This window comes from Physeter macrocephalus, chromosome 7, assembly GCF_002837175.3.
Source record: "Physeter macrocephalus isolate SW-GA chromosome 7, ASM283717v5, whole genome shotgun sequence".
NCBI classification, from domain to species: domain Eukaryota; kingdom Metazoa; phylum Chordata; class Mammalia; order Artiodactyla; family Physeteridae; genus Physeter; species Physeter macrocephalus.
The window spans coordinates 125,859,848-125,882,591 of NC_041220.1; the positions used below are offsets into that span (position 1 = coordinate 125,859,848).

The 22,744-nt window shown below is 33.7% G+C and overlaps 1 protein-coding gene across 1 annotated transcript in view; it reads left to right on the forward strand.

Moving 5' to 3' along the window:
- Positions 1–22,744, forward strand: part of BLTP1 (bridge-like lipid transfer protein family member 1) — a 203,020-nt gene that overhangs the window by 46,761 nt on the left and 133,515 nt on the right. The window contains exons 11-20 of the mRNA XM_028492249.2: positions 766–916; positions 5,218–5,374; positions 5,783–5,861; positions 8,687–8,778; positions 10,321–10,438; positions 16,224–16,379; positions 16,652–16,749; positions 19,271–19,449; positions 19,616–19,722; positions 20,719–20,924. Of these exons, the coding sequence (XP_028348050.1) occupies positions 766–916; positions 5,218–5,374; positions 5,783–5,861; positions 8,687–8,778; positions 10,321–10,438; positions 16,224–16,379; positions 16,652–16,749; positions 19,271–19,449; positions 19,616–19,722; positions 20,719–20,924 (1,343 nt within the window). The remainder of the gene's footprint in view (positions 1–765; positions 917–5,217; positions 5,375–5,782; positions 5,862–8,686; positions 8,779–10,320; positions 10,439–16,223; positions 16,380–16,651; positions 16,750–19,270; positions 19,450–19,615; positions 19,723–20,718; positions 20,925–22,744) is intronic.

The following is a 22,744-nucleotide window of genomic DNA, read 5'->3' on the forward strand; positions in this document are numbered from 1 at the left end:
CTATTTGTATGAGACTAGGTTTTCTTCAATAGATTAAGTGTAGAAACAGCTGTGAGAATTCACTTGTTTTCTATTAAGCTGTATATTTAAGAAATTTGCCAAAATAAAAATGATGCTAATACTTCTCAATAAATTAATTTGTTTTAGAAAATATGCTTATTTTGATTAAAAATATTTTCATTAAAAATGAAATAAAATTTTATTTGTTTTCATTAAAATGTAGTTATTTTTCACATCATATTTTCATTAAATCTTATTAGACATTTTGTCATGTCAACATGTAATGAGTTTATTTTAAAAATAAAATTTAAAAATATTGCTCAATTCAAATTTTGAATACAGTAAATTTTGATAGATACAATACAAAAAAAATCCCACTTTGGGGTCCTCAATATAGAGTGTAGGGGCTTCCCTGGTGGCACAGTGGTTGAGAATCCGCCTGCCGATGCAGGGCACACGGGTTTGTGCCCCGGTCCAGGAAGATCCCACATGCCTTGGAGCGGCTGGGCCCGTGAGCCATGGCCGCTGAGCCTGCGTGTCCGGAGCCTGCGCTCCGCAACGGGAGAGGCCACAACAGTGAGAGGCCCGCGTACCACAAAAAAAAAAAAAAAAAAAAATATATATATATATATATATATATAGAGAGAGAGAGAGAGAGTGTAAAGGGTTCCTGAGATCAAAAAATTTTTAGAAATGTTGATCTAAGGAAGCCTTTTAATGGTTATTTTTAGTAACTATCTTCATATTGTATATTCTGCAATATAGGACTTGTTCCAGAAGAAACAGAAGAAACTATTGAAGGAGAAATGAGCAGTGAGGATTGCAAATTACAAGATTTGCCTCCGTGTTGGGGACTGGATATAGTTTGTGGTAAAGGAACAGATTTCAACTATGGGCCATGGGCTGATAGGCAGAGGTACTTGATTAAATTATATTTCTAAGTAAAAAATTATAATACTATAATTTTTATTAAAAACTAGCTGAGTATCAGTATTTTTATAAGCTATTTTGTTATGGCAGGGTAAGATATCACTAAACATTTTAATCCAAATAATTTGTAGAGAAATTGGCACAAGCAAGTTTGCTCTAAAGGAGGAGCTAATTCATTAGAAAAATGGTGAATGAGCAGAATATTTATTGGTTCCTTGGTTTTTTCTTTTGTATTTAATCACCGAATATGCCGGGGATTGTTGGGACTATGGAGATTCAGAGCTAAAAGACATACATAGTTCAGTTTCAGAAAAAAGAAACAAAAGAGTTTTATTAAGTGCTGTATTAGAGGTATGTAAAAAGTCTGGATGAAGAATTTAGAGAGGTACTGTATTAGTTTGCTGAGGCTTCCACAACAAAGTACCGCGGACTGTGTGGCTTAAACAGCAGAAATTTCTCACGTTCTGGAGGTTAGAATTCTGAGATCAAGCTGTTGGCAGGATTGGTTCCTTCTGAGGGCCGTGAGGGAAGGCTGTGTTCAAAGCCTCCCTCCTTGGCTTGTAGATGGCCATCTTCTCCCTGTATCTTCACATGGTCTTCTCTCTTGTGTGTTTTGTAGGTCTCTGTGTCCAAATTTCCTCTTCTTGCAAGAATACCAGTCATATTGGATTAGGGCCCACCCTATTGACCTCATTTTAACTTAATTACTTCTCTAAAGACCCTGTCTCTAACTATGGCCAAATTATGAGGTACTGAGGATTGGGACATATGAATTTTAGGGGGACACAATTTAGCCCATAACAGGTTCATAACTCATATTGAAGAAGAGAGAACTGGGGAATGCTTTTTGGTTGAGGTAATATGTGAGTTGAGTTTTGAAACGTAAGTAAGAATTAGCCAGGGAAGGAAGGGAAGGATAAATAATCAAGGCAATGGAGGAGTTCTGCAAATGCATGATGGCAGTGGAGAATTATCTTAATAAGTTCTATAGGTTGTTAAAGAGATTTGTAGGTAGTTAAGAAATATATAGATTTTATACTGGAGGTAATAGGGAGTGCCTGAAAGGTAAAAAAGGGTTTTTTATTTCTTAGTTATTCTATTAATTTTGAAGTAATTTTCTATTTTTAATATATTATGAACATCTACCTACTTATTAAAGAATTTTAAACAAAGGAGGGGACATGTACTACTATTTATGAGGGAACATCTAAATTTTTATGTAAATATACATTGTTTAAAGCTAGTTTAGTCTTTCATAAACTAGCTTGAATGGAGAAAAACAAGCTTAATCAGTCACTGAGGCAGATATTACTGGGCCACTGATGGACTACTAAGAGTGCTGATACTGACTTGATATACTGACTCTTTTTATACTTAATTGTTTTATTTTTTTATTTTTTGAATTTTATTTTATTTTATGTTTTTATACATTAGGTTCTTATTGGTTATCTATTTTATACATATTAGGGCATATATGTCAATCCCAGTCTCCCAATTCATCCCAGCACCACAAACCACCCCCACCGCTTCCCCCCTTGGTGTCCATACGTTTGTTCTCTACATCTGTGTCTCTATTTCTGCCTTGCAAACTATACTTAATTGTTTTAAAAAGTGCTTTCTAAGCCTGGGCGCAGCAACGAAGACCCAACGCAGCCAAAACACACAAAAAAAGTGCTTTCTACCTAGCATTGTTAGAAGAATTATATACTTTGTCAGGTATTACATTCTGTTAACCTTGGTATCTCTAGTATATAGAAATACCTGCTCCATTAAGTAGCTAATTAAATAACAGTTGTATGGTAAATGTATAAGTAAGTGTGTTATTTGAATACTTGGAGTATGCTAATACAGTACTTCATTAAGTTCTGGGTTAGATTATTAGACCCGAAGGTAAACGTAGATTAAAATTTCAGGTTAGAAAACAAATATTTTTTAAATTACTGGATTAAAATTTTCCTTTTATAATAAAGTTTTTCATACATTAAACCATGCTGTATTTACTGTGGAATAGTTGAAAATGAGGGGTTTTACATTCCCTTAAGTAACAGTTACACTTGGCTATATTTGAAAGGAAAAAATTAAAGCAGTGCTTTAACACAGACACAGAATATTTTTGCATTTTAGTATTTGAATAAAGTGTGATTCTTCTTAAACTATATTTAATTGTATTGCATTAAGACAAGTATTAGGCTATATTTACATGAAAATCCTAGCTAAAATTCTTTTAATATATAGTCATATTCACTCTTTGGGTGATCTTCATGATACTGAAGATAACATGAAAGAAAAATTTGCTTTACCAACTCCCTTCAGTAGGTCCTGCCACTGCTAGGAGAGAACAGCAATACATTTTTTAACCTGGACTTAACAAAACCATTCAGATTTATTAAAAAGAAAAAAGAAAGAAAGAAATTTATCACATGGGTTTAGTTTCCTTGTGTGAGTAATAATAGTATTTATCTCCTCCCTTATATATGCAAATTGTGCATTTCCTCCCTTGTAGCCATTTCCTTTTCTTCTTCCCCATACTGAGTTTCTAAACAAATATGAACTGTTATCAGAAATGTTAATTAGGTCATTTTTTTTAGTATCTATATATTAGTGTAAGAAATATAGAAAGAAATCTCAACTGTTTTATTATTGGATAGTTCACTCAGCATTGTGAGTTTTTGATCTCTGATGTAGCATGACTTTATTTAGCTTATAGATTTTAATGTCAGTTCTATTACCTTTACATGATTTTCTTTTTTTTTTTACCATCTTTATTGGAGTATAATTGCTTTACAGTGGTGTGTTAGTTTCTGTTGTATAACAAAGTGAATCAGCTATACGTATACATATATCCCCATATCCCCTCCCTCTTGTGTCTGAATCTTTAAGACACTCAGCTTTTCTTTTTAAGAGTTTTCATGACAGAGTTGAAATATAAACTTTATAAATTCGTACTTAACTCCTTAATGATAACTATAGTAATGCAAATATTCCTGATATTGTCTGGCCTTTTATTGCTTTCCCTTAAGTGCTTTCATTTATATTTTCACACTTGATCTTCATAACAGTGAGAGACACAAGGACAGGTGTGGTGATCTGATTATACCTGTGAGAAAATGGAGACACAGAAGTTCAGTGATTTGGGCAGGATAGTAAAGCTATAGCATCTAGAGCCAAGATTCAGACCAACCCTTAAAGTCCACTGCTCTTTTCATTATATCCTGCTACCCATTTTATAGTCCATGATCACCTAATGATCAGATGGATTCTTTGTCTTGAAAGCTTAGTTTTATATATTTGTGTCTTAGCCAAAACATTTACAGACTTAATTTTCTTTTCATGTCTATAATGGATCAGTTTGCAAATTTTGTTCTGTTGATCTGATTTTTCCTAGTCAGTTTATTCCAAGCAGCATTTCCTGTTACTGATGACTCCTTCCTCAGCTCTTCCTATTTAAAAGTCAGAAACTGATACTTTTTCTGAATGTATGAGTAACATGCTAATTTTTAATTATATAGAAGACTATGAATTGTAAGTGTCTTGGTTTCTTTCCTGTTTGTCAAATGATATGGGGAGGCAAATACATTAGAGTCCTAGCCTCCAAACACTTCTTTCTTTTTAGAAATCTATTGCTCTTTAGACTCTTATTGTTATAACACTGATTAATAGTGATTATGGAAATAATAGAAATATGCTTTCTCCATGTGCCATGTACTGCCAAGTCTTTTTCATATATGTTGTCATTTATTTATTGGATCTATTCTCTGAGACTGGTTATGATAATCCTCTTTTACAGGTGAGGAAGCAGGCGAGTGTCCTCAGAAAGGTTAAGTAGTAATTGTCCAGAGTGGAATGATTCTAATTAAACCATCCCCCTTCAGCTCTTTCTTTGCCATTTGCACAATTGGTATACCTGTAGAAAGTCTTTAATTTTTCACAGTATATTTGAATAGTGCAAATTTGGTCTTACCTATGTCTTATTTGATAGTAGTATATTATGTTTGAGTAGTGCAAATATGGTCTTACCTATGTCTTATTTGATAGTAGTATATTAAGTGCTCAAAGCTCATTGATCTCTGGAAGTATAAAACATTGGAGAAAACAGTCTTTCATTTCATTGAAAGGAAATCACGGTAGGTGTTATTTTGTGACTTATAATTTTTTTTTCAATTTTATGTCTAATTGTTAAATAAGATAACAGTGGTAATAGAAAGTTATAATACTGATTTGTCTCTTATCAGAGGTAATTTTATTTGAATAACTTGTCATTATATGTCTTTCTTCCTCCTTATTTAGAGATTGTTTATGGAAGTTCTTCTTCCCTCCTGATTATCAAGTTCTGAAAGTCTCTGAAATTGCACAGCCTGAGAGACCAAGACAGATCCTTGCTTTTGAACTACGAATGAATATCATTGCAGATGCTACAATTGACTTGCTGTTTACCAAAAATAGGGTAATTATTGAAATAATATAGTAGAAAATTATGTGTAAAATTTGAACATTATTTTCCAGAGTATCTTTCTGGTGACTAGTCCTATACTCAGATTCATTTCTATGAGCTTCCCTGACCCCCACCCCCAGTAATTGTGTGTATGTTACTTTCATTAAGTGCCAAATAGTAGAAAGAAGTTAATTAATAATAATAGACCTTTATACTATAGTCTGATTCATTTTCTCCTTTAAATCTGGCCAAACTGTTTTAGTATATTTTTGGTATAAATTTGAACATTTGCTCTTAGGAACTTTTAATACCTATTTAATATTATTGATGATTAAATTTTGTCTTTGATAATAACTGAAAAGTAGAGATGGGAGTGTAGGTATAATAAATGTCTCATGAATTATTTTTTGCTTTTGGTAGGAAACAAATGCTGTACATGTAAATGTAGGAGCTGGCTCATATTTAGAAATTAATATTCCAATGACAGTCGAGGAAAATGGTAAGCTACGATGAGAGATTTTCTGTTTTAAGTGTTTAGTAGGGGAATAGTTAATATATACACAATTGTTAATCCAGTTAGACTAAAATTAATGGGGTTTTCTTTTTCAGCTTTTTATTATATTTTGATGTGCCTGTAGTTAGTAAATACTATATTATTCATGCACTTGGAGAGAAGGGAAAAGTTTTAATCAAGCTAGGTCTTATTATTCTGTGCTTTCATTATACCTTACACTTCTTTTGTAAGTTTGTGCGTAGTTTGCTTAGTGTATGTTTTTCCTGTTAGTCTGTTGCTCTGTGAAGGCTGGTGCTACGTATTTCTTTTCACTGGTGTATACCTGTGCCAAACCCAGGACCTGGCACGTGGTCCATGGGCAGAAATAGATGAATGACTAATAGGCTTTGTTTTAGGTTATATTGTTAGTAGATTTTTGTCAGGAAGTAACCTGGGTACTTTGAATAGCATAACTTTAAGAAAGAAGAATATTTCATATTTAAAATATTAAATCATGCCCTGATTAGCTGTAGTTTTATCTGAGCTAAGATAATCTTAGTTCATTATGAATTTGAAATTTGGGCTCTGATACAGGTTAATCAGTAACATAATTAAATACTTTATTGTTAAATTTATCAAAATATTATAAAGTCTCCCTCATTTCTCCTTGTTCTTCCCATCCTCTTATTACATTTGTAATTGAGACCAGTTGAAATGAAATTCTGCTTTATTTCTTCACTTTCTTGAGAGTATGGAGAGTAGCAACTCGCCAATGTTTTTAAATTACTGAATAGCAATGTTACTGTTGCTAAGTATAATTAGAATAATTTTTATGTATTTCTTGGCTCTCTTCTCTTGTTTCTGTCACTCATTTTGTTGCCACGATAAGAAGAAAACAGGCAAAGGTGTTGACTAGATTTATTAGCTTGCATAAAAAGGTAGCAGTTGAGTCTGCCTGCTTAGATAATTAATTGAAAAAGTGACCTAGAATGAGATAGTATATCTTTTCCCTGTAACTTTAGGGGTATTACACTGAAGAACTAAAACCTTATCTTAGTTACTTTTAAAAGAATAACCTAAGTCTTGAAGCAGATGCTTGAGATTCTCTAGGATTCAGAGTAGTCAGCTGGAAAGAAGCATCTTTCAGGATAGCCTTAATTACTGATATATAGGATCTCTAATTCTGTAAGGGAAGAGGCTGTTGAGGGTTGCACAGAATTGAGAATGGTTCAGTTAAGGGAGTGCTTTGGCCTTTTTTTTTTTTTTTTTTGATTTGTTTATTTATCTTTGGCTGCGTTGGGTCTTCGTTGCTGCACATGGGCTTTTTCTAGTTGTGGCGAGTGGGGGCTTCTCGTTGCGGAGCACAGGCTCTAGGTGCGTGAGCTTCAGTAGTTGTAGCACGTGGGCTCAGCATTTGTGGCTCGCGGGCTCTACAGCGCAGGCTCAGCATTTGTGGTGCACGAGCTTAGTTGCTCCCCGGTATGTGGGATCCTCCTGGACCAGGGCTTGAACCCGTGTCCCCTGCATTGGCAGGCGGATTCTAAACCACTGCGCCACCAGGGAAGCCCCTCTGCCTTTTTAAACTGATGATGCATATAGGAAATAATATTTGTACAGATTTTTGGGGGGGTACATTTATTGGTGCACTGGGGTAAAGGGACCATCTGAGGACTGAAGCATCAATATCTTAAGCATATACCTATTATGAATTCATGGGAAGTGCCACAGCACACTGACTGTTGAACTGAATGAGTTAAGTGTCCAAGGAAAACCCAGTCAAGTTCTTGGTAAAGGTTAGGTGGCTTTTAAGATGACTGTCTTCAAAGGGAAAAATAGACTTAGTTCTTAGACAATAACAAATATAATTAGAAAACATTTAAAAACTGGTCCCAGAGATTCAGGTGTTTGGGGAAAAAAGAATGCCCAGAGCAGGAGGCATGTTGAATTAGCCATATAAGAATGTTCATAGTGTTAGTGTTCATAGGAGGGCAGTCCATCAAGAAAAGAAGTGAAATACTCTGAACCTGTCTGCTTTTATTCAGAATGGGGCTGTGTTGTTTGGTAACTGTCACTATGTAAGGAATAGTTTTTTTGTTTAGCGACTGTCATTACACATTTTTTTCAATAATTTATTTGTGCAGTCTCCTGACTTCTCTCCTACCTATCCTTGCCCTGATGGGTGGATTTTGAACAAGGATATGATATATTAGATCCATCCTATTCCCTTTTTTTTTTTATACTGCCTTTTCTACAGACAGATTTCAGACTCTTTGAAGTCATTTAGTGAAAGGGTCTGTCCTGGGTGCTGGAGTAGATTTGGATTTCTAGCATTGCCTATCTGTAGGTATGACTAACTCAAGATTTTCTTATTGGGATATTCAAAGCCATGTTTTCAATACCTCTATAATAAAGCTGGTGTTTTAATTTCCAAAAAAAAAAGAAAAAAATAACTGTCATTACATAAGGGGTAGTTGAAAATGATGAGAATATGTACCCTTGAGTCAGTGAAAAAAAAAGACATGGGAGCAGTCTTAAATATTTGCACACTATCATTTGGAAAATAGACTCGTAGTTTTGCACTGGAAAGCAGAGTCAGGATAGACCTTATATGAAGATGGAACTCTTTTCCGTCAGAGCTGTCCAAAATGAGAAAGGTTACCTATTAGATAGTATACTCCACATTATTGGGGGTGTATTTAAATAGTGACTGATTACCATTTTTCAGGAATTCCTTCTTTGGGTGGTGGGGGAATTTGTTTCCAGTCTAAAATTTTTAATTATATGTATATATTTCTTTAGGTTCTTAATTTTTATGTTTTCACTTATTTTAGGTTACACCCCTGCAATTAAAGGACAACTCTTACATGTTGATGCCACTACCAGCATGCAATACCGGACTCTTTTAGAAGCAGAAATGTTAGCAGTAAGTCTAGAGTATATGATAATATGCCTACATCCGTAAAATACAAATTTGGTTTTAATTTTTTTAATATAAAATTTTAATGGCCAGGAGGTCATCACATGGTCAGTCTTCTCATTCAAGAACGACCAGATGCTCTTGACCATGTTTTTGGGAAGAGGTGTAGATTCCCAATGCCGTGGACTCCCTTTGGCATCTCTCTGTTGCTCTTCTTTTGGGGGAAATGAATATAAGGCAACACTACATGTGTTTTTGGCCTTTAAAAATGTGAAAAGTTCTTGGCGTATTGTTTTTAAACTTCATTGTATGGCTAGACTAGCTGTCTCCTATGCTGTAAGTAAGATAATTTTTTACTCTGTGTTTTCTGGCCCCATCAGATTCTCAGGGCTTAATAATTCATTGTCCTTTTTTACTTGATGAATAAGGTAAAAGGAAGAAAATCTTACTGATACCCTGAATTGCTCCATATTAGAAACAGAATAAATATGGAAATGCTCATGATTGAAAACTGCAGGTCAGGAACTCATTAATCAAGCAGATTATTATTTTTTCTCAGGGGTGACAATAACAACGATAATAACAAAAGTCACTGCGTAGAATGGCTGATATTTAGAGAGGATTCTTTTATATTAGATGATATCATTAGGTCCTTAATTGCTTGTCTAAACAAGCATATTTATATATGATATATGTAAATTAAGAAGAAAATTTTGCAATTACCAAGAATATAATGAATACTATAAATGTGAATATTCAGCATTTTAATGAATTCCTGAGCTATTGCTGATAAATGGTGCTGTGCAATAACGGTATTCCTGGCCAGGCAGCTCTTGCATTTGCAGAATTGCCAAGCTTTAGCAGGTGGAATATACCACAAAGCATCATGTCAGATTTATAACTACTGTGCTGTTAGTCAGATTTTTTTTTTTTTTTTTTTTGTGGTACATGGGCCTCTCACTGCTGTGGCCTCTCCCGTTGCGGAGCACAGGCTCCGGATGCGCAGGCTCACGGGCCATGGCTCATGGGCCCAGCCGCTCCGCGGCATGTGGGATCTTCCCAGACCGGGGCACGAACCCGTGTCCCCTGCATCAGCAGGCGAATTTCATCCACTGCGCCACAGGGGAAGCCCTACTGTGCTGTTAAATGAGAACCGAGGAGGCACTGGTGGCCAAACTTCTGTGTGACAGTATGCATTGCATTCTACTCTGCCTGACCCTGAGCCTCTCACTTAACATATTAGGTTTAAAGAAGAGTTAGTGAAGTTGGCTGTTACTCTGTTTGTTTAGCTACAGTATCAAAACTGTAGCCTGATTTGTTCTTAAAGTTTTCTGGCCACATCATGGCTTAGTATTTCAAGGAGCTGGATGTAACCATGGATACTGACCTTTAGCCACAGTAATATTAAAATCTCTAAGGGACATTCTGTTTGGCTCAGTAGGAAAATAAGTTTTAATTACTCGCCAGTTTGTGCGAGTTCATTTCTAATGCTGTCACACAATGTCATATTTTAACCTCTGACATTTTTACTTAACATTTGGTTTGCAGTTTCACATCAATGCCAGCTACCCCCGAATATGGAACATGCCACAGACATGGCAGTGTGAATTAGAGGTTTATAAAGCCACCTACCACTTCATCTTTGCACAGAAGAATTTCTTCACAGGTAATTTTCTAATAAGTGTAAATACAATGAGATTTGAGATTTATCATAGTGACCTTGTTTATAGTCAATAAGTTTCGCTTTTAGATTCAACACAGGGACTTGATGACACAATTCATACTTTATTTTATACTTCTTTTGGAGCCAAGTTTATCAAAGGAAAAACTGAAATATACATGTTCTGTGCTGTCTTCTAACCCAAACAAGGAAAATATGAACCCCAAATTGAGCTTAGGAGGAAGTGCAAGAACTCATTTTTGTGTCAGTCTAGTGGGGGATAAGTTGGGGAAGATGAATCAGTTTCTTTCTCTTCCTGAATTAGGCATCATCGTGGCTTTATTATTTTGTTTTAGTTAGTAATCCACAGATAGTATATTCAAATAGTCAAATATGTTATTTTTGTATTTGGAGTCCCTACTTAACTCCTTTCTCTTGGCATGTATAATTGAGTTGATGCTGTCATTAGGTGGAAAAAATTCTTTTATTTCTTGCAGCGTATTATGATAGCTACTCATTATTTTATGATTATGGGAACATGTGGTCTTAGTCTCTGAATGACATAAATATTGCTACATAAAAATAAGCATTTTTTGAGCCTTTCTGTAAGAAGTTTAGCCAGAGTTGGTCTGCTTTTCTAGGATCAGTGGCTACCCCAGAACTCCTAATATTTGCTTGACTGATTGCTGCATTTATCTGTTCGTCCATCCACCCACCAATCATTTACAAGCATTCTGTGCTGAGTACTAATATTTGTGGGTATAGCAGTGATTAAGATATTCACAGGTTTCCCTGTCCTGACATTACTTACTAGCAATATGATGTTGGCCAAATTTCCTAATTGTTTAAGCTTCGGTTTCCTTATCTGTGAAAGAAGGATAACAATTTCTAACCTAATTTTGCTATTGCTAGAGTTTTGGCCTTTTATAATGATGCCACTACTATAATATGTTCAATCATTCGTCTTCTATATTTGTTTTTTGCTTTGATCAGGAGCCTTATCGTGGGGATTAGATAGGATGATCCTGTATTTTTGCAGTTGTATAATTCTTCTCCAAGGCTCAAGTCAAGGTCCCAGTAGTAGAAACTTTGACAGAGTCCCTGGCAAGTTAAATTTTTGTCAGTGAAGCTGAATATTGAATAAGTACTACTTAATTCAGATTTATGAAAAAAATAATAGCTAAAACTTACAGTGTGTATTAGTGTCTGTGTCTGTTCTAAGCAGTTTCACATATTAAATCATTAAATCCTCATAATAATTCTCTGAGGTCAATTTTATTATCATTATCCTTATTTTACAGATGAGGGCAGTGAGTTACAGAGTGGTTAAGCAATTTGTCCAGGGTTACACGACTAAGTCAAGCTAGGATTCCAACCCAAATAGTCTGGTTCAAGAATCTGTCTTTATATAGATAGCTTCTTTGCATAGTCTTTTCCTTCTCACTTAAGATTTTATCATTTCTAACTTTGCTAATCTTTTAAAATAGATTCCAGTTTCTTTCTTTCTTTTTAGACTTTTAAAATTATAAATTATTTAATTTATTTAAACTTAAAGAAAAAACCCAGTATTTTCAAGCATTCAATACTTCACATTGTTTTTCCTCCAGAATTTCACAATCTCAGACTTTAGCAGTGCTAAGAATACTTGGAGTAGAAGTATAAATTTCTCAAAATTTAAACTTTATTTTGTAGTAGCGCTTACATTTAGACTGAATATTGTATTAGTTAAACAAGTACACATTTCCTAAATTACAATTGTGTTTTTTCTTAAATTGTTTTCTTTCTCTAAATCTAATCTTTATGCTTATACCTATTTAACTTCACTTTTTAGTTATTTTTTTCTAAAATTTATTTGGAGAAATTTAAAAAATATAGAAAGGTACAAAACTTAAGTTCTCATCTCCCAGATTTAACAGCTATAAAATTTAGATATATTACTTCTGAAATCTTTCTAGAGTCCTTCAAAAACTTATTTATTCTTTAAAAAAGATACTATCAGAGAGTGATATTAATTTAGCCTTGGAGAGAACATACTTGGTCATAGTGTTTGAATTGCTTTTCTCTTTTCTCAGTTTTACATTTCTCTGTTGACAGATTTTTGCAGAAAATAAATTATCTATTTGGTGTGAGGGAATACCTAATATGCCTCAAGAGCCATTCTCATGCCAGTTATTAGTGGGATAAAATTGTTCTTAAGAGATTTCAATGTGGGACAGAGATCTCTTCATGATAAATACAATATAGAGCCTCAGGAATAAAAGATGTAAAACAAAGGCAAAAGTGAAGTCTTTACAGGCAATAATGAAATTGACTTAGGTTTACTCTGATAATGGGAGAAGAAGACAATATAATGGTATTGCAAAGCCCCAGTACCAGGTGATGGACATTTTGTAGGGTGTTGGCCTGTCAACTTAATTATAAAGTGAGTTGTAGGTGAGTTTTTTCCCAGACTAACATTTAGATTACCAACTTCACAACTTTTAAAATTTTGTTATCTAAATGATTAAGGCCGTCATCAAGAAAGTGCTTCCAAATAAATAAATTTATTTGGTAAGACCACCTGGTAATAAGAGCAGCTTTTGTTTTAAGGAGAAATACATATTGGAAGTAGTTTTTGAGGTTCCTAGTAAAAATATTTTCTTACCATAATTTTTCATATTTGTCAGTAAAGATATTGTATAAGCTGGTAGGGAAACTATATTGCAGACTATACTGATGTTTAGATAAGATATTAAAAAAACTAGGAAGACATTAAAATAGAAATTGGCTAAAAACTATAAAATTATGTTGGTTTCCTTAGATGATTAGTAGATTATTTGAATTTGTGTTTATTTTACTAGCAATTATAGCTCAGTCTTTTAAGTAGTAGTGTGAAGTAGATAAATGCAACCAGTATAAGTTGAGAGTCACTTATTAATAATGATTCAAAACAAATATAAGCCATGATCTCAACTCAGAGAGAACTTATAGGGATATCACTTACGGGAATTTATTTATCAGTCTCAAGTATATTGGCGTGTGTAGTACTAGACTTAGACAAATAAAACAATACATAACAGTATATATACACACACACACGTTGAGTGCAAGCATGAATTTCAAAGCTAACAAATGCATGTAAGACGTGGATACAGAGGAAATCAATACTATCTGAAGATAATTAGAGAAAGTAAGGAAGGACATTAAGATCAGAAATGGTCTTTGTAAATGAGCTCAGTAATATTAACTAAAATTTGCATCGTATGTTTTCATAAAACATTCCAAAGCATGTTCATTGGTATCATCTTCACAACAACTCTGAAAAGGGATAGCTGTTATTGTTATCCTTGAGTTAACAATGAGGAAATTGAAGAAACATTCAATGACTTGGGCAGACTTACGAAGCTAGTAAGTGGAAGAGACATTTAAGAACAATTTTTTGACTGTAGTACTCTGTACTGTCTCTGTAGTGTCATGCTGTTGTTAAAGATGGTTAGAGTTTTCCTGCAACAAAGAGGTTACCAAAGAGTGTGTTCATTTTAGAAGGGATGAATAGTTTGAGTAAAAGTGCAGAACCAAAAATGTTTATGAGGAAGAAAAGTGTGAAAATCAACTTGATGAATGGTGAATTTGTAGTGTGTAGTTGGCTAATCCCAGAGATGACTTCTGGGCATCTCTTAAGTGCTGAACGCTGTGTTAAAGAATAAAGTTAGATAGTAGGGATGCAGTCAGGTTAGTTAGGTAGGGCGGTATGTAGAAGTAAAATTTTAGAAGTAGGCGTAGATACTATAAGGTATGATGAGCTACTGTGATTGCTTGTTAAATGAAATAAAAATATATTTAAAGTAAAATTGTTAAGTGGAAATTTCCGTTCTCTAGTCTTAGAACAGGTTAATAGCCATATGCCTTTTATTGTTGATATAGTAAAACTGCATCTTAGTAAGATTAATTTAAATTGTTATTAAAATTTGATATCAAATGTATTATTTTGCTATTTTATCAAGAGAGGAATCTAATATATGTGCACAAGTTTCTGTACATTGCAGCTAAATTTTGAATGAGTTCATATGATATTTGACTTCTGATTTCATTACTGAATCTAATATTTTTCAGTTTAAAGATCTCCTTTAAAATTCAAAGAAAACCACTTTAAATATTTAATTATTTTTGCCTATTATTTTCCTTAGAATATCTTTAATACTAAGTGCTACTGTTTGTGGAGTGCTTATCCTATGGCAGTTTCTGTGCTAAAAGTTCACATATATCATCTAAATTCTCACAATAAGTCTGTGAAGTTGTCCCCATTTTGTAAAAGAGAAAACCGGTAACATTTCAGTCATTTGTTCAAGATTATGTAACTAGTAAAATGATAAAGCCACAATTTAAACCCAGGAATGTCTGGTTGTCAGAGTTTGTGCTATAACAATGGTACTTGTAGTTGTTTCCCTCTCTCAAATACACAAAGTTCTGATTTTATAGCACTGTGTTATGTACTGTGAGTATACAAAGATGAGCTTGACACCTTTTAGGAGGAGACCATTTATTGAAGAACATCATTGCCGGGAGTATACAATGCATGCAATAATGTGAATGCCAGAGGAAAAGTAGAGGAAAGCACTGTGATAGAACAGGGCTAACATCTTTATATAAAGACTTTTTGCCTATTGAGGTTAAAAAAAAAATTAAGGTATGAAAGGTTAAGCAGACTAAGAACTATGAACTATGATCAGACTATGAACACCATTTTAAAAAACAACACTTAAACCAACAAATCAGCAATACAGTAAATCAGCAATCAACAAAGATGACTGACTATCATTCTAAGGCCAAGTCTTTGTTTTGTTCACATCGTATTCCCACAGTCTAAAACAGAGTCTGGCACACAGTAGACATTCTGTAGGTATTTGTTTTGTGAATAAAACAACACGAATAATGTTCAGCCCTACTTGTAATTAAGAAATTAAATTAAAGTGAGAGAGCATTTTTCAATTACCAGTTATCAAGCTGCATCACCCCCACTCCCAGCACCCCCGCCAAAACAAAAAATAGAGAAAGGGAGAGAGGTAGAAAGAAATATAATGCAGGAGCAGGTACAGTGAAATGGATAGTTGACCATACATTTCTAATAGGAGCATAAATGGATCTACTACTCTTGGAAAGCAGTTTTGTGATTTATAATAGTCTTAAAAAAATTCATAAACTTTGACCTAGCAAATCCATATTTTAAATCTATCCTGACAAAATAATCCTGAGTATGTAAAATATCTTGCATGAAAATATACATGATAACATTATATATAAAAAAATTTGAAGAAAGTCTAAATATCCAAGTACAGTAAATGGTTAAGTAAATCTTTGCAAATCTTTTTAATGAACAAAATTTTTGTTAATGTGTATGAAATAACATGACAAAATTTTGAGTTCAATGAAAAAAAGTAATATAACTTGTACATCTAGAATAGTGTAAAAATCTACATAGAAAAAAGAACTAGGATGAGATATATCCACAATGTTAGGTATTTTGGTAACAGAATATCAGGTAATTTTTTTTTCCTCTTTTATCTTCTGAAGTTTCTTTAAAAACATAATAGGTATATGAAATGCTTAAAAGTTTTCTTATTTGGAACTGTGATTAGTAAGTAAGCATTTTTACTGTCAAATCATTTAGCTACATCTTAATCACCTCTTAATATTTTTGTATAAAAGTTCTTTTTAGATAACAATAGGAAACTTTTTGGTGTTAGAATATTTTTATTTTGTTTTCTGAATTTCAATTAATTTTACATTCTGTCTCCTACCTCAATAATTTTAGATTTAATTCAAGACTGGTCAAGTGATAGTGCTCCAGACATTTTTTCATTTGTTCCATATACATGGAATTTTAAAATCATGTTTCATCAATTTGAAATGATTTGGGCAGCTAATCAGCACAATTGGATTGACTGTTCCACTAAACAACAGGAAAATGGTAAGTACTTTTTAAAAATGAGGTTAGTATTCTGTTCATTAAGACAAATACCAACAAAGAAAACTGGTATTGATTTTTGTAGTTTTAATAGATACTAGAATTGATCTTTTTTTCCATTGTCTTATAAGACTCTCAGAGAACTACTTCAGAATTTGTATTACACTAAGCATATTAAATTTAATTTTGTTTAGGTGTGTATTTAAGGCAGTTTTTGTTTAAAATTTTTTTGAAATTAAAAGTAAATTTCTTTTTCTTTTTTTTTTTTTTTGCAGTGTACCTGGCAGCCTGCGGGGAAACGTTAAACATTGATTTCTCTTTGCCGTTTACGGACTTTGTTCCAGCTACATGTAATACCAAGTTCTCTTTAAGAGTACGTATAATTGGATGCATTGTTTATTCCACAAGGTTTATTAGTAAGTTTGGTTTCCCAGCACTTACCTTCACTCTCTCCTGCCCATCCTGTTGCCACCCTGAAGTATTTTGGTTTTCCACCATTGTTCACTAACTTCAGTGGCACACTGAAGTTGCCTGTTTCTTTTTTGTAGTTAACTGTAATATTCTGCCTTTCCCCTGAGTTCCCCAAGTTCCCCTAAGAAGTTGGGCAGTAACTTGAAAAGATATGTGTACCCCAGTGTTCATAGCAGCATTATTTACAATAGCCAAGATATGGAAGTGACCTCAGTGCCCATTGACAGATGAATGAATAAAAAAGATGTGATATATATACTCACTGGAGTATTACTCAGCCATAAAAAAGAATGAGACCTTGCCATTTATGACGTGGATGACCTGGAGGGGTATTATGCTTAGTGAAATAAGTCAAACAGAGAAAGGCAAATACTGTATGTTTTCACTTATATTTGGAATCTACAAAACGAAATGAACAGATAAAACAGAAATGGACTTCCAGATACAGAAAACAAACTAGTGGTTACCAGAGGGGGGAGGGGAAGGAGGAGGGGTGAAGTAGGTGAAGGAGATTAAGAGATATAAACTACCAGTTATAAAATAAGTCACAGGGATGCAATGTACAGCACTGGGAATATAGTCAATATTTTATAACTTCGTATTGATATAGCATATAATCCATAAAAACACTGAATTGTGTTATATGACTGAAATGAATATAATATTGTAATCAACTATACTTCTATTAAAAAAAAAAGCTGGGCAAAAAAAAAAAAAAATTCCTTGAGTGCATTATTTTGTTAGAGCTCATTTCTGACCTCTGTGACTAATCTATATGTTCTCTTAAGAACTTATTCTAACTCTAATATTAGTCTGTGAACTGGATTTTACATTTCTCTATACAGTTGACACTTGAATAATGTGGAGGTTAGGGACGCTGACCCTCCCTGCCATCATAAATTTGTGTGCAACTTAGAGTCAGTTCTCCTTATATCCTCCACATCCTTGGTTCCTCTGTATCTGAGGTTCAGCATCTGCAGATTCAACCAACCACAGATTGTGTAGGACTGTAGTATTTACTGCTGAAAAAACATCCATGTATAAGTGGCCTGTGCAGTTCAAACCTGTGTTGTTCAAGGGTCAGCTGTATTTCATTCTTAATTTTAACCATGAATTCAAGGAGTAAACCCCATGATCCAAAAGCCAGCTCTTAGGAGTTCAAAGTTCATGGTACACCTAACTTTAAGGTACACAATCATTAGTAGTTGTAGTATTGATGGAGGTTATGAAGGTAAAAAATAGCAACAATAATAAGAGCAGCCAGCAAGTATTAACATCTTCTTTGTGCCAGACACTACTCCAAGTGCTTTATGTGTAATAACTCATTTAATCATTCTCAGAACAGCCCTCTTGAAGTAGTTGTTGTTATTATCTGCATTTACAGAATAGGAAACTAAGGAGGCAAGTTTATGTAACTTGTCATATAGCTAGTGAGTGGCCAAGTTAGAATTGGAGCCCAGGCAGTATAGTTTAGGGCTCCACTCTTTTAACCACCCCACGGTGCTTCCTGTTAAGAAACCAAGCATCAAAATGAGCAAAGATTCAGGGACCCATGAGGAAAAAAAGTGAAACTCAGTGAAGATCCTTTGATATAATTCTTAAATTCTAGTAAGTCTTGAGGAACCAAGACTTACTAGAATCAAAATAGACAATCATATTTTTAAAAATACAGAACATATTCCACCTGAGCTTATATTAGCTGATTTTTAATTTTTTTTTTACTGAGTTACGTGTGAAATATCCAAGGAAACCCATGGTAGATAATCTTCTTACTGTTTTCTAGAAACTGTGCTGTTTATTTCCCTGATTTTTTTTCTTGACTTTTTTTTCTTAGAGATTTTATTTTTATTATTATCTTTTTTAAAGAAGGTTAATTAATTAATTAATTATTTTTGGCTGTGTTGGGTCTTCGTTGCTGCGCATGGGCTTTCTCTAGTTGCGGAGAGCAGGGGCTACTCTTCGTTGTGGTGCACGGGCTTCTTATTGCGGTGGCTTCTCTTATTGTGGAACACGGGCCCTAGGCGCGCGGGCTTCAGTAGTTGTGGCACTCAGGCTCCGTAGTTGTGGCTCGCGGGACCTAGAGCACAGGCTCGGTAGTTGTGGCACACAGACTTAGTTGCTCCGTGTCATGTGAGATCTTCCTGGACCAGGGCTCCAACCTATGTCCCCTGAATTGGCAGGTGGATTCTTAACCACTGTGCCACCAGGGAAGTCCCTTTCTTGACTTTCTAAGCAGAATTTAGTTTCAGTCAATGTAAGATCTTATTCCAGTTACTTACCTGATTATTCAGTGTAAAACCTGCCATTTCAAATTTATGTTTATTTTCTGTTTAATTATTATAGATAAGCTTGCCTGTAAATAGTAACCTAACAAATTTATGTACCTATTTTGTTACTTTGGGTTATTATAAATTATTTTTTAGGGAGAAGATGTTGATCTTCATTTGTTTCTACCAGATTGCCACCCTAGTAAATATTCATTATTTATGCTGGTAAAGAATTGCCACCCAAATAAAATGGCTCATGATACTGGTATTCCTGCTGAATGTCAAAGTGGCCAGAAAACAGTTAAACCAAAATGGCGGAACATTACTCAAGAAAAGTAAGTACTTAATATTAGTGATCTAAGTATTTTGTGTTTATGTGGAGAAATTACTCTTCTAATTCTTTAAAAGAATGACAGTAAAATTTGATTATCTGTAACTGGTGTCTGTATACAATCAAAGGAAGAAGTACCAGACTAGAAACTTTATTTTTACTCTTCAAAGGGCTGGTTGGGTTGAATGCTGGACTGTCCCAAGTGTCATGCTTACAATTGATTACACATGGCATCCAATTTATCCACAAAAAGCAGATGAACAGCTAAAACAGTCATGTAAGTGTTTTTATATAATTTGTACGTTGAAATATCTAGTGTTATAATTGATAAACATCAAAGATACAAGGAGAAATTAAAAATATTTGAAAATGCATCTATTGGCAATTTTATACATTTAAAATTTTTTAAGGATTTTGGTATAATTACAGCCAACTTTCATTGAGCATTTACTGTATATCAAGTACTATATCAAATACTAGGCCAAGCTGTTTCCTGGTTTACTTTATCTCATTTAACTCTTGAAGCAACTCTGTGAGATAGATGTTATAATTATTATTGTCATTGTAGAGTTGAGGAGATATGCTCAGAGAAAGTAAGTAATTTTCTCAAGGTCTGCTGAGCTAGAAGCAGCAGAGCTGGAGTATGAAGTTAGGTATATGTAAATCTATATATTTAAAGCGCTTGATTTTGTGAAATGTTAGTTTCTTTAATGCATTTTGACAACTGTCATATCATTTATAGTTTCCCTGAGCCTTAAGTGCTGCTTTATTTGTATCCAAAGTGGAATTAGGGTTAAGTGATATTTTCTGTGTATTTTTCCAGTGAGTTAAGTTTTTAAGAATAGTTTTTGTAACTTTCTCTTATGTATATGTTAATAATGTCACACTGCATTTGAATAGCTGTTTATGTGAAAATAACTTTATAGTTTAATGCCTAAGTATAGTTAAAGCCTAATTGTGACCCAGATTTACAGTATGTTGACAGAACTTGATGGAAATGTTGCCTTTGTTAATGGGAACTTTTCATCGATTCTTTGAAGTTTGATTTATATATTTTTATACATATTTCAATGAAGTCCATTCTTTATTGCATTCTTAACTATTACTCTTTCAGGTTTGTTTTCAGTATATTCTACAGATATTTTATCAGCATTAGTTGCTTTCATATTTGCAAAATAGAATTTCTTAGTAACTAGTTCTTTGAAGAACTTTTAAGAGGTGCTTTCCTCTCTCACCCCTCAAACATTATTCTTTTTTCCTCAATTTATTCCAGTGTCAGAAATGGAAGAAACAATGCTATCTGTATTAAGGCCATCCCAGAAAACAGACAGAGTTGTTTCTTCTCCCTCTACTTCTTCACGTCCACCTATTGATCCCTCAGAACTTCCACCTGATAAACTTCATGTAGAAATGGAACTTTCTCCAGATTCTCAGATAACTCTCTATGGACCTCTATTAAATGCCTTTCTATGTATAAAGGTAAGAATTTTAAAAGAACCTCCATATTTTTAAACATAGGAAAAGCAGTTAACATCTAATTGAAATTGAGACCATTTGAAATGGCCAATTATATGATTTTAAGTATTTAGGATATGTTATATATGTCAGCTAGGTTTGTGGTGTTAGACCCAATTATAAAATTATTTATTAAAAATTGTGTACTCCTTAGTTTAGCATTTTTTATTTTGAGCAATTAGTGTGTTCTAGGAGTTGTGCTAGTTGCTAGAGATACAGATGATATAGCATCTGTCCGTAAGAAGATAAGCTAGAGGGATATAGCAGGATAGATAGATATATATATATGGACAATTTTAACACATTGTAATTAATGCAGCAGTAGAAGTATAAAAGAACTTTGTTATCTGAGGATAATTGTACTAGGAAAAGGCTACTTCAAGTGAGTCTATCAAAAACCAACAACTTCATTTCACGGTAAGTAATAAGCAAAGATTTGTTTGGAGCTCTATCTTGAAAATTGAAGCAAATATGTGAAAATGAATTCATTTCAGAGTATGACAAATTTAGGCTCTGAAGAAATATGCACTACTTCTTTGAGCAAAGACCAAATCAAGTGTTGATTCATTCTGGTATAATTTTTACAGTGAAATTGTATGACTGCATAGTATGATAGCACTTTAAGGTTGCTGTCTGGAGCATGATTATGAAGAGAGGCTATTTTAAGAAAAATATTTGAGCACTTTTTCAGTTTTCTGTATATCATTTTTATTCTTTTGATACTCAAATCATACTTTTAAAAAGTCCCTAGTGAGTCATCACTAATTCTTGTTGATTTATTCCCTTTTGTAGGTAACTTCTCTAAGCCTTCCAGATTTTCACTTATCACTGATAGTTTTACCTATGATTTGAGCAGTTATCCAACATCACATTCAGCTACTTCGTGAAATTTTGCATTTTTCCAGGATTTTGCAAATTCACTTTGCTTTAGATTTTCATTGTACCATTGGTTATTTACTACATCTGTTAATCAAAGAGAGACTAATTGTCCAAACATTACCAATCATGAGCCTTAGAGTTAGTTGTAGTGTGGATGTTTGTGTGAATCTGATTTTATCAATGCTTACTTATTTGCTTCCTTTTGTAATTTCATAATTGTAGAGGTTTGGATATTGAATGCTTAGCTAACAAGGAATCCCTTAATGTACAGTAACAGGAGTACATAATTCTGGAAAGGGTCTAGGATGAGCAGGGTTGGCCAGGGAAGGACAATCAAGGTTTGTTAGCAAAGGCTGTCTTTAAGAAGTGCTGGCTGAATAAATTTTGAAGTTTTGTAAAATCTCAGTATTTGAGTTACTGTATTATATTTACTAAAAACTACCATATAGCATCAGATGATGTAATTTAAGGTAAAAGATGCAAGGGAAAATGTGTTTAATATTTGTGGAAACCTATAGTTTGTTTGCTTTTTACCTTTTCTTCCCCTAGGGTTTTAGAGATTCTTGAAAGGGTAAAGAAGTAATTCTTCAGTTTCAAAGGGAGGAAACACACACACACACAGAAACATATTTTTTTCTCTTGTGACCATTTTTTGGCCTAAAATATTCTTCAGATATTATTTCTCCCAATATCTTATTTTCTTGGGATTGCATGTGCATATAAAGGATCTAAAATTGAATTTTCAAGCCATAGTCTCCCAGAAGAGGCTGAATTATATTTTAATTTAAATATAAGCAATGATTTAGTTATCAGGTGTAGGCGGTTATATTGATATAATATCAGTTTTGAATACTACTAGAGAAGTATTATAACTGTTTTTGCATTACCACATGTACATTGAACCT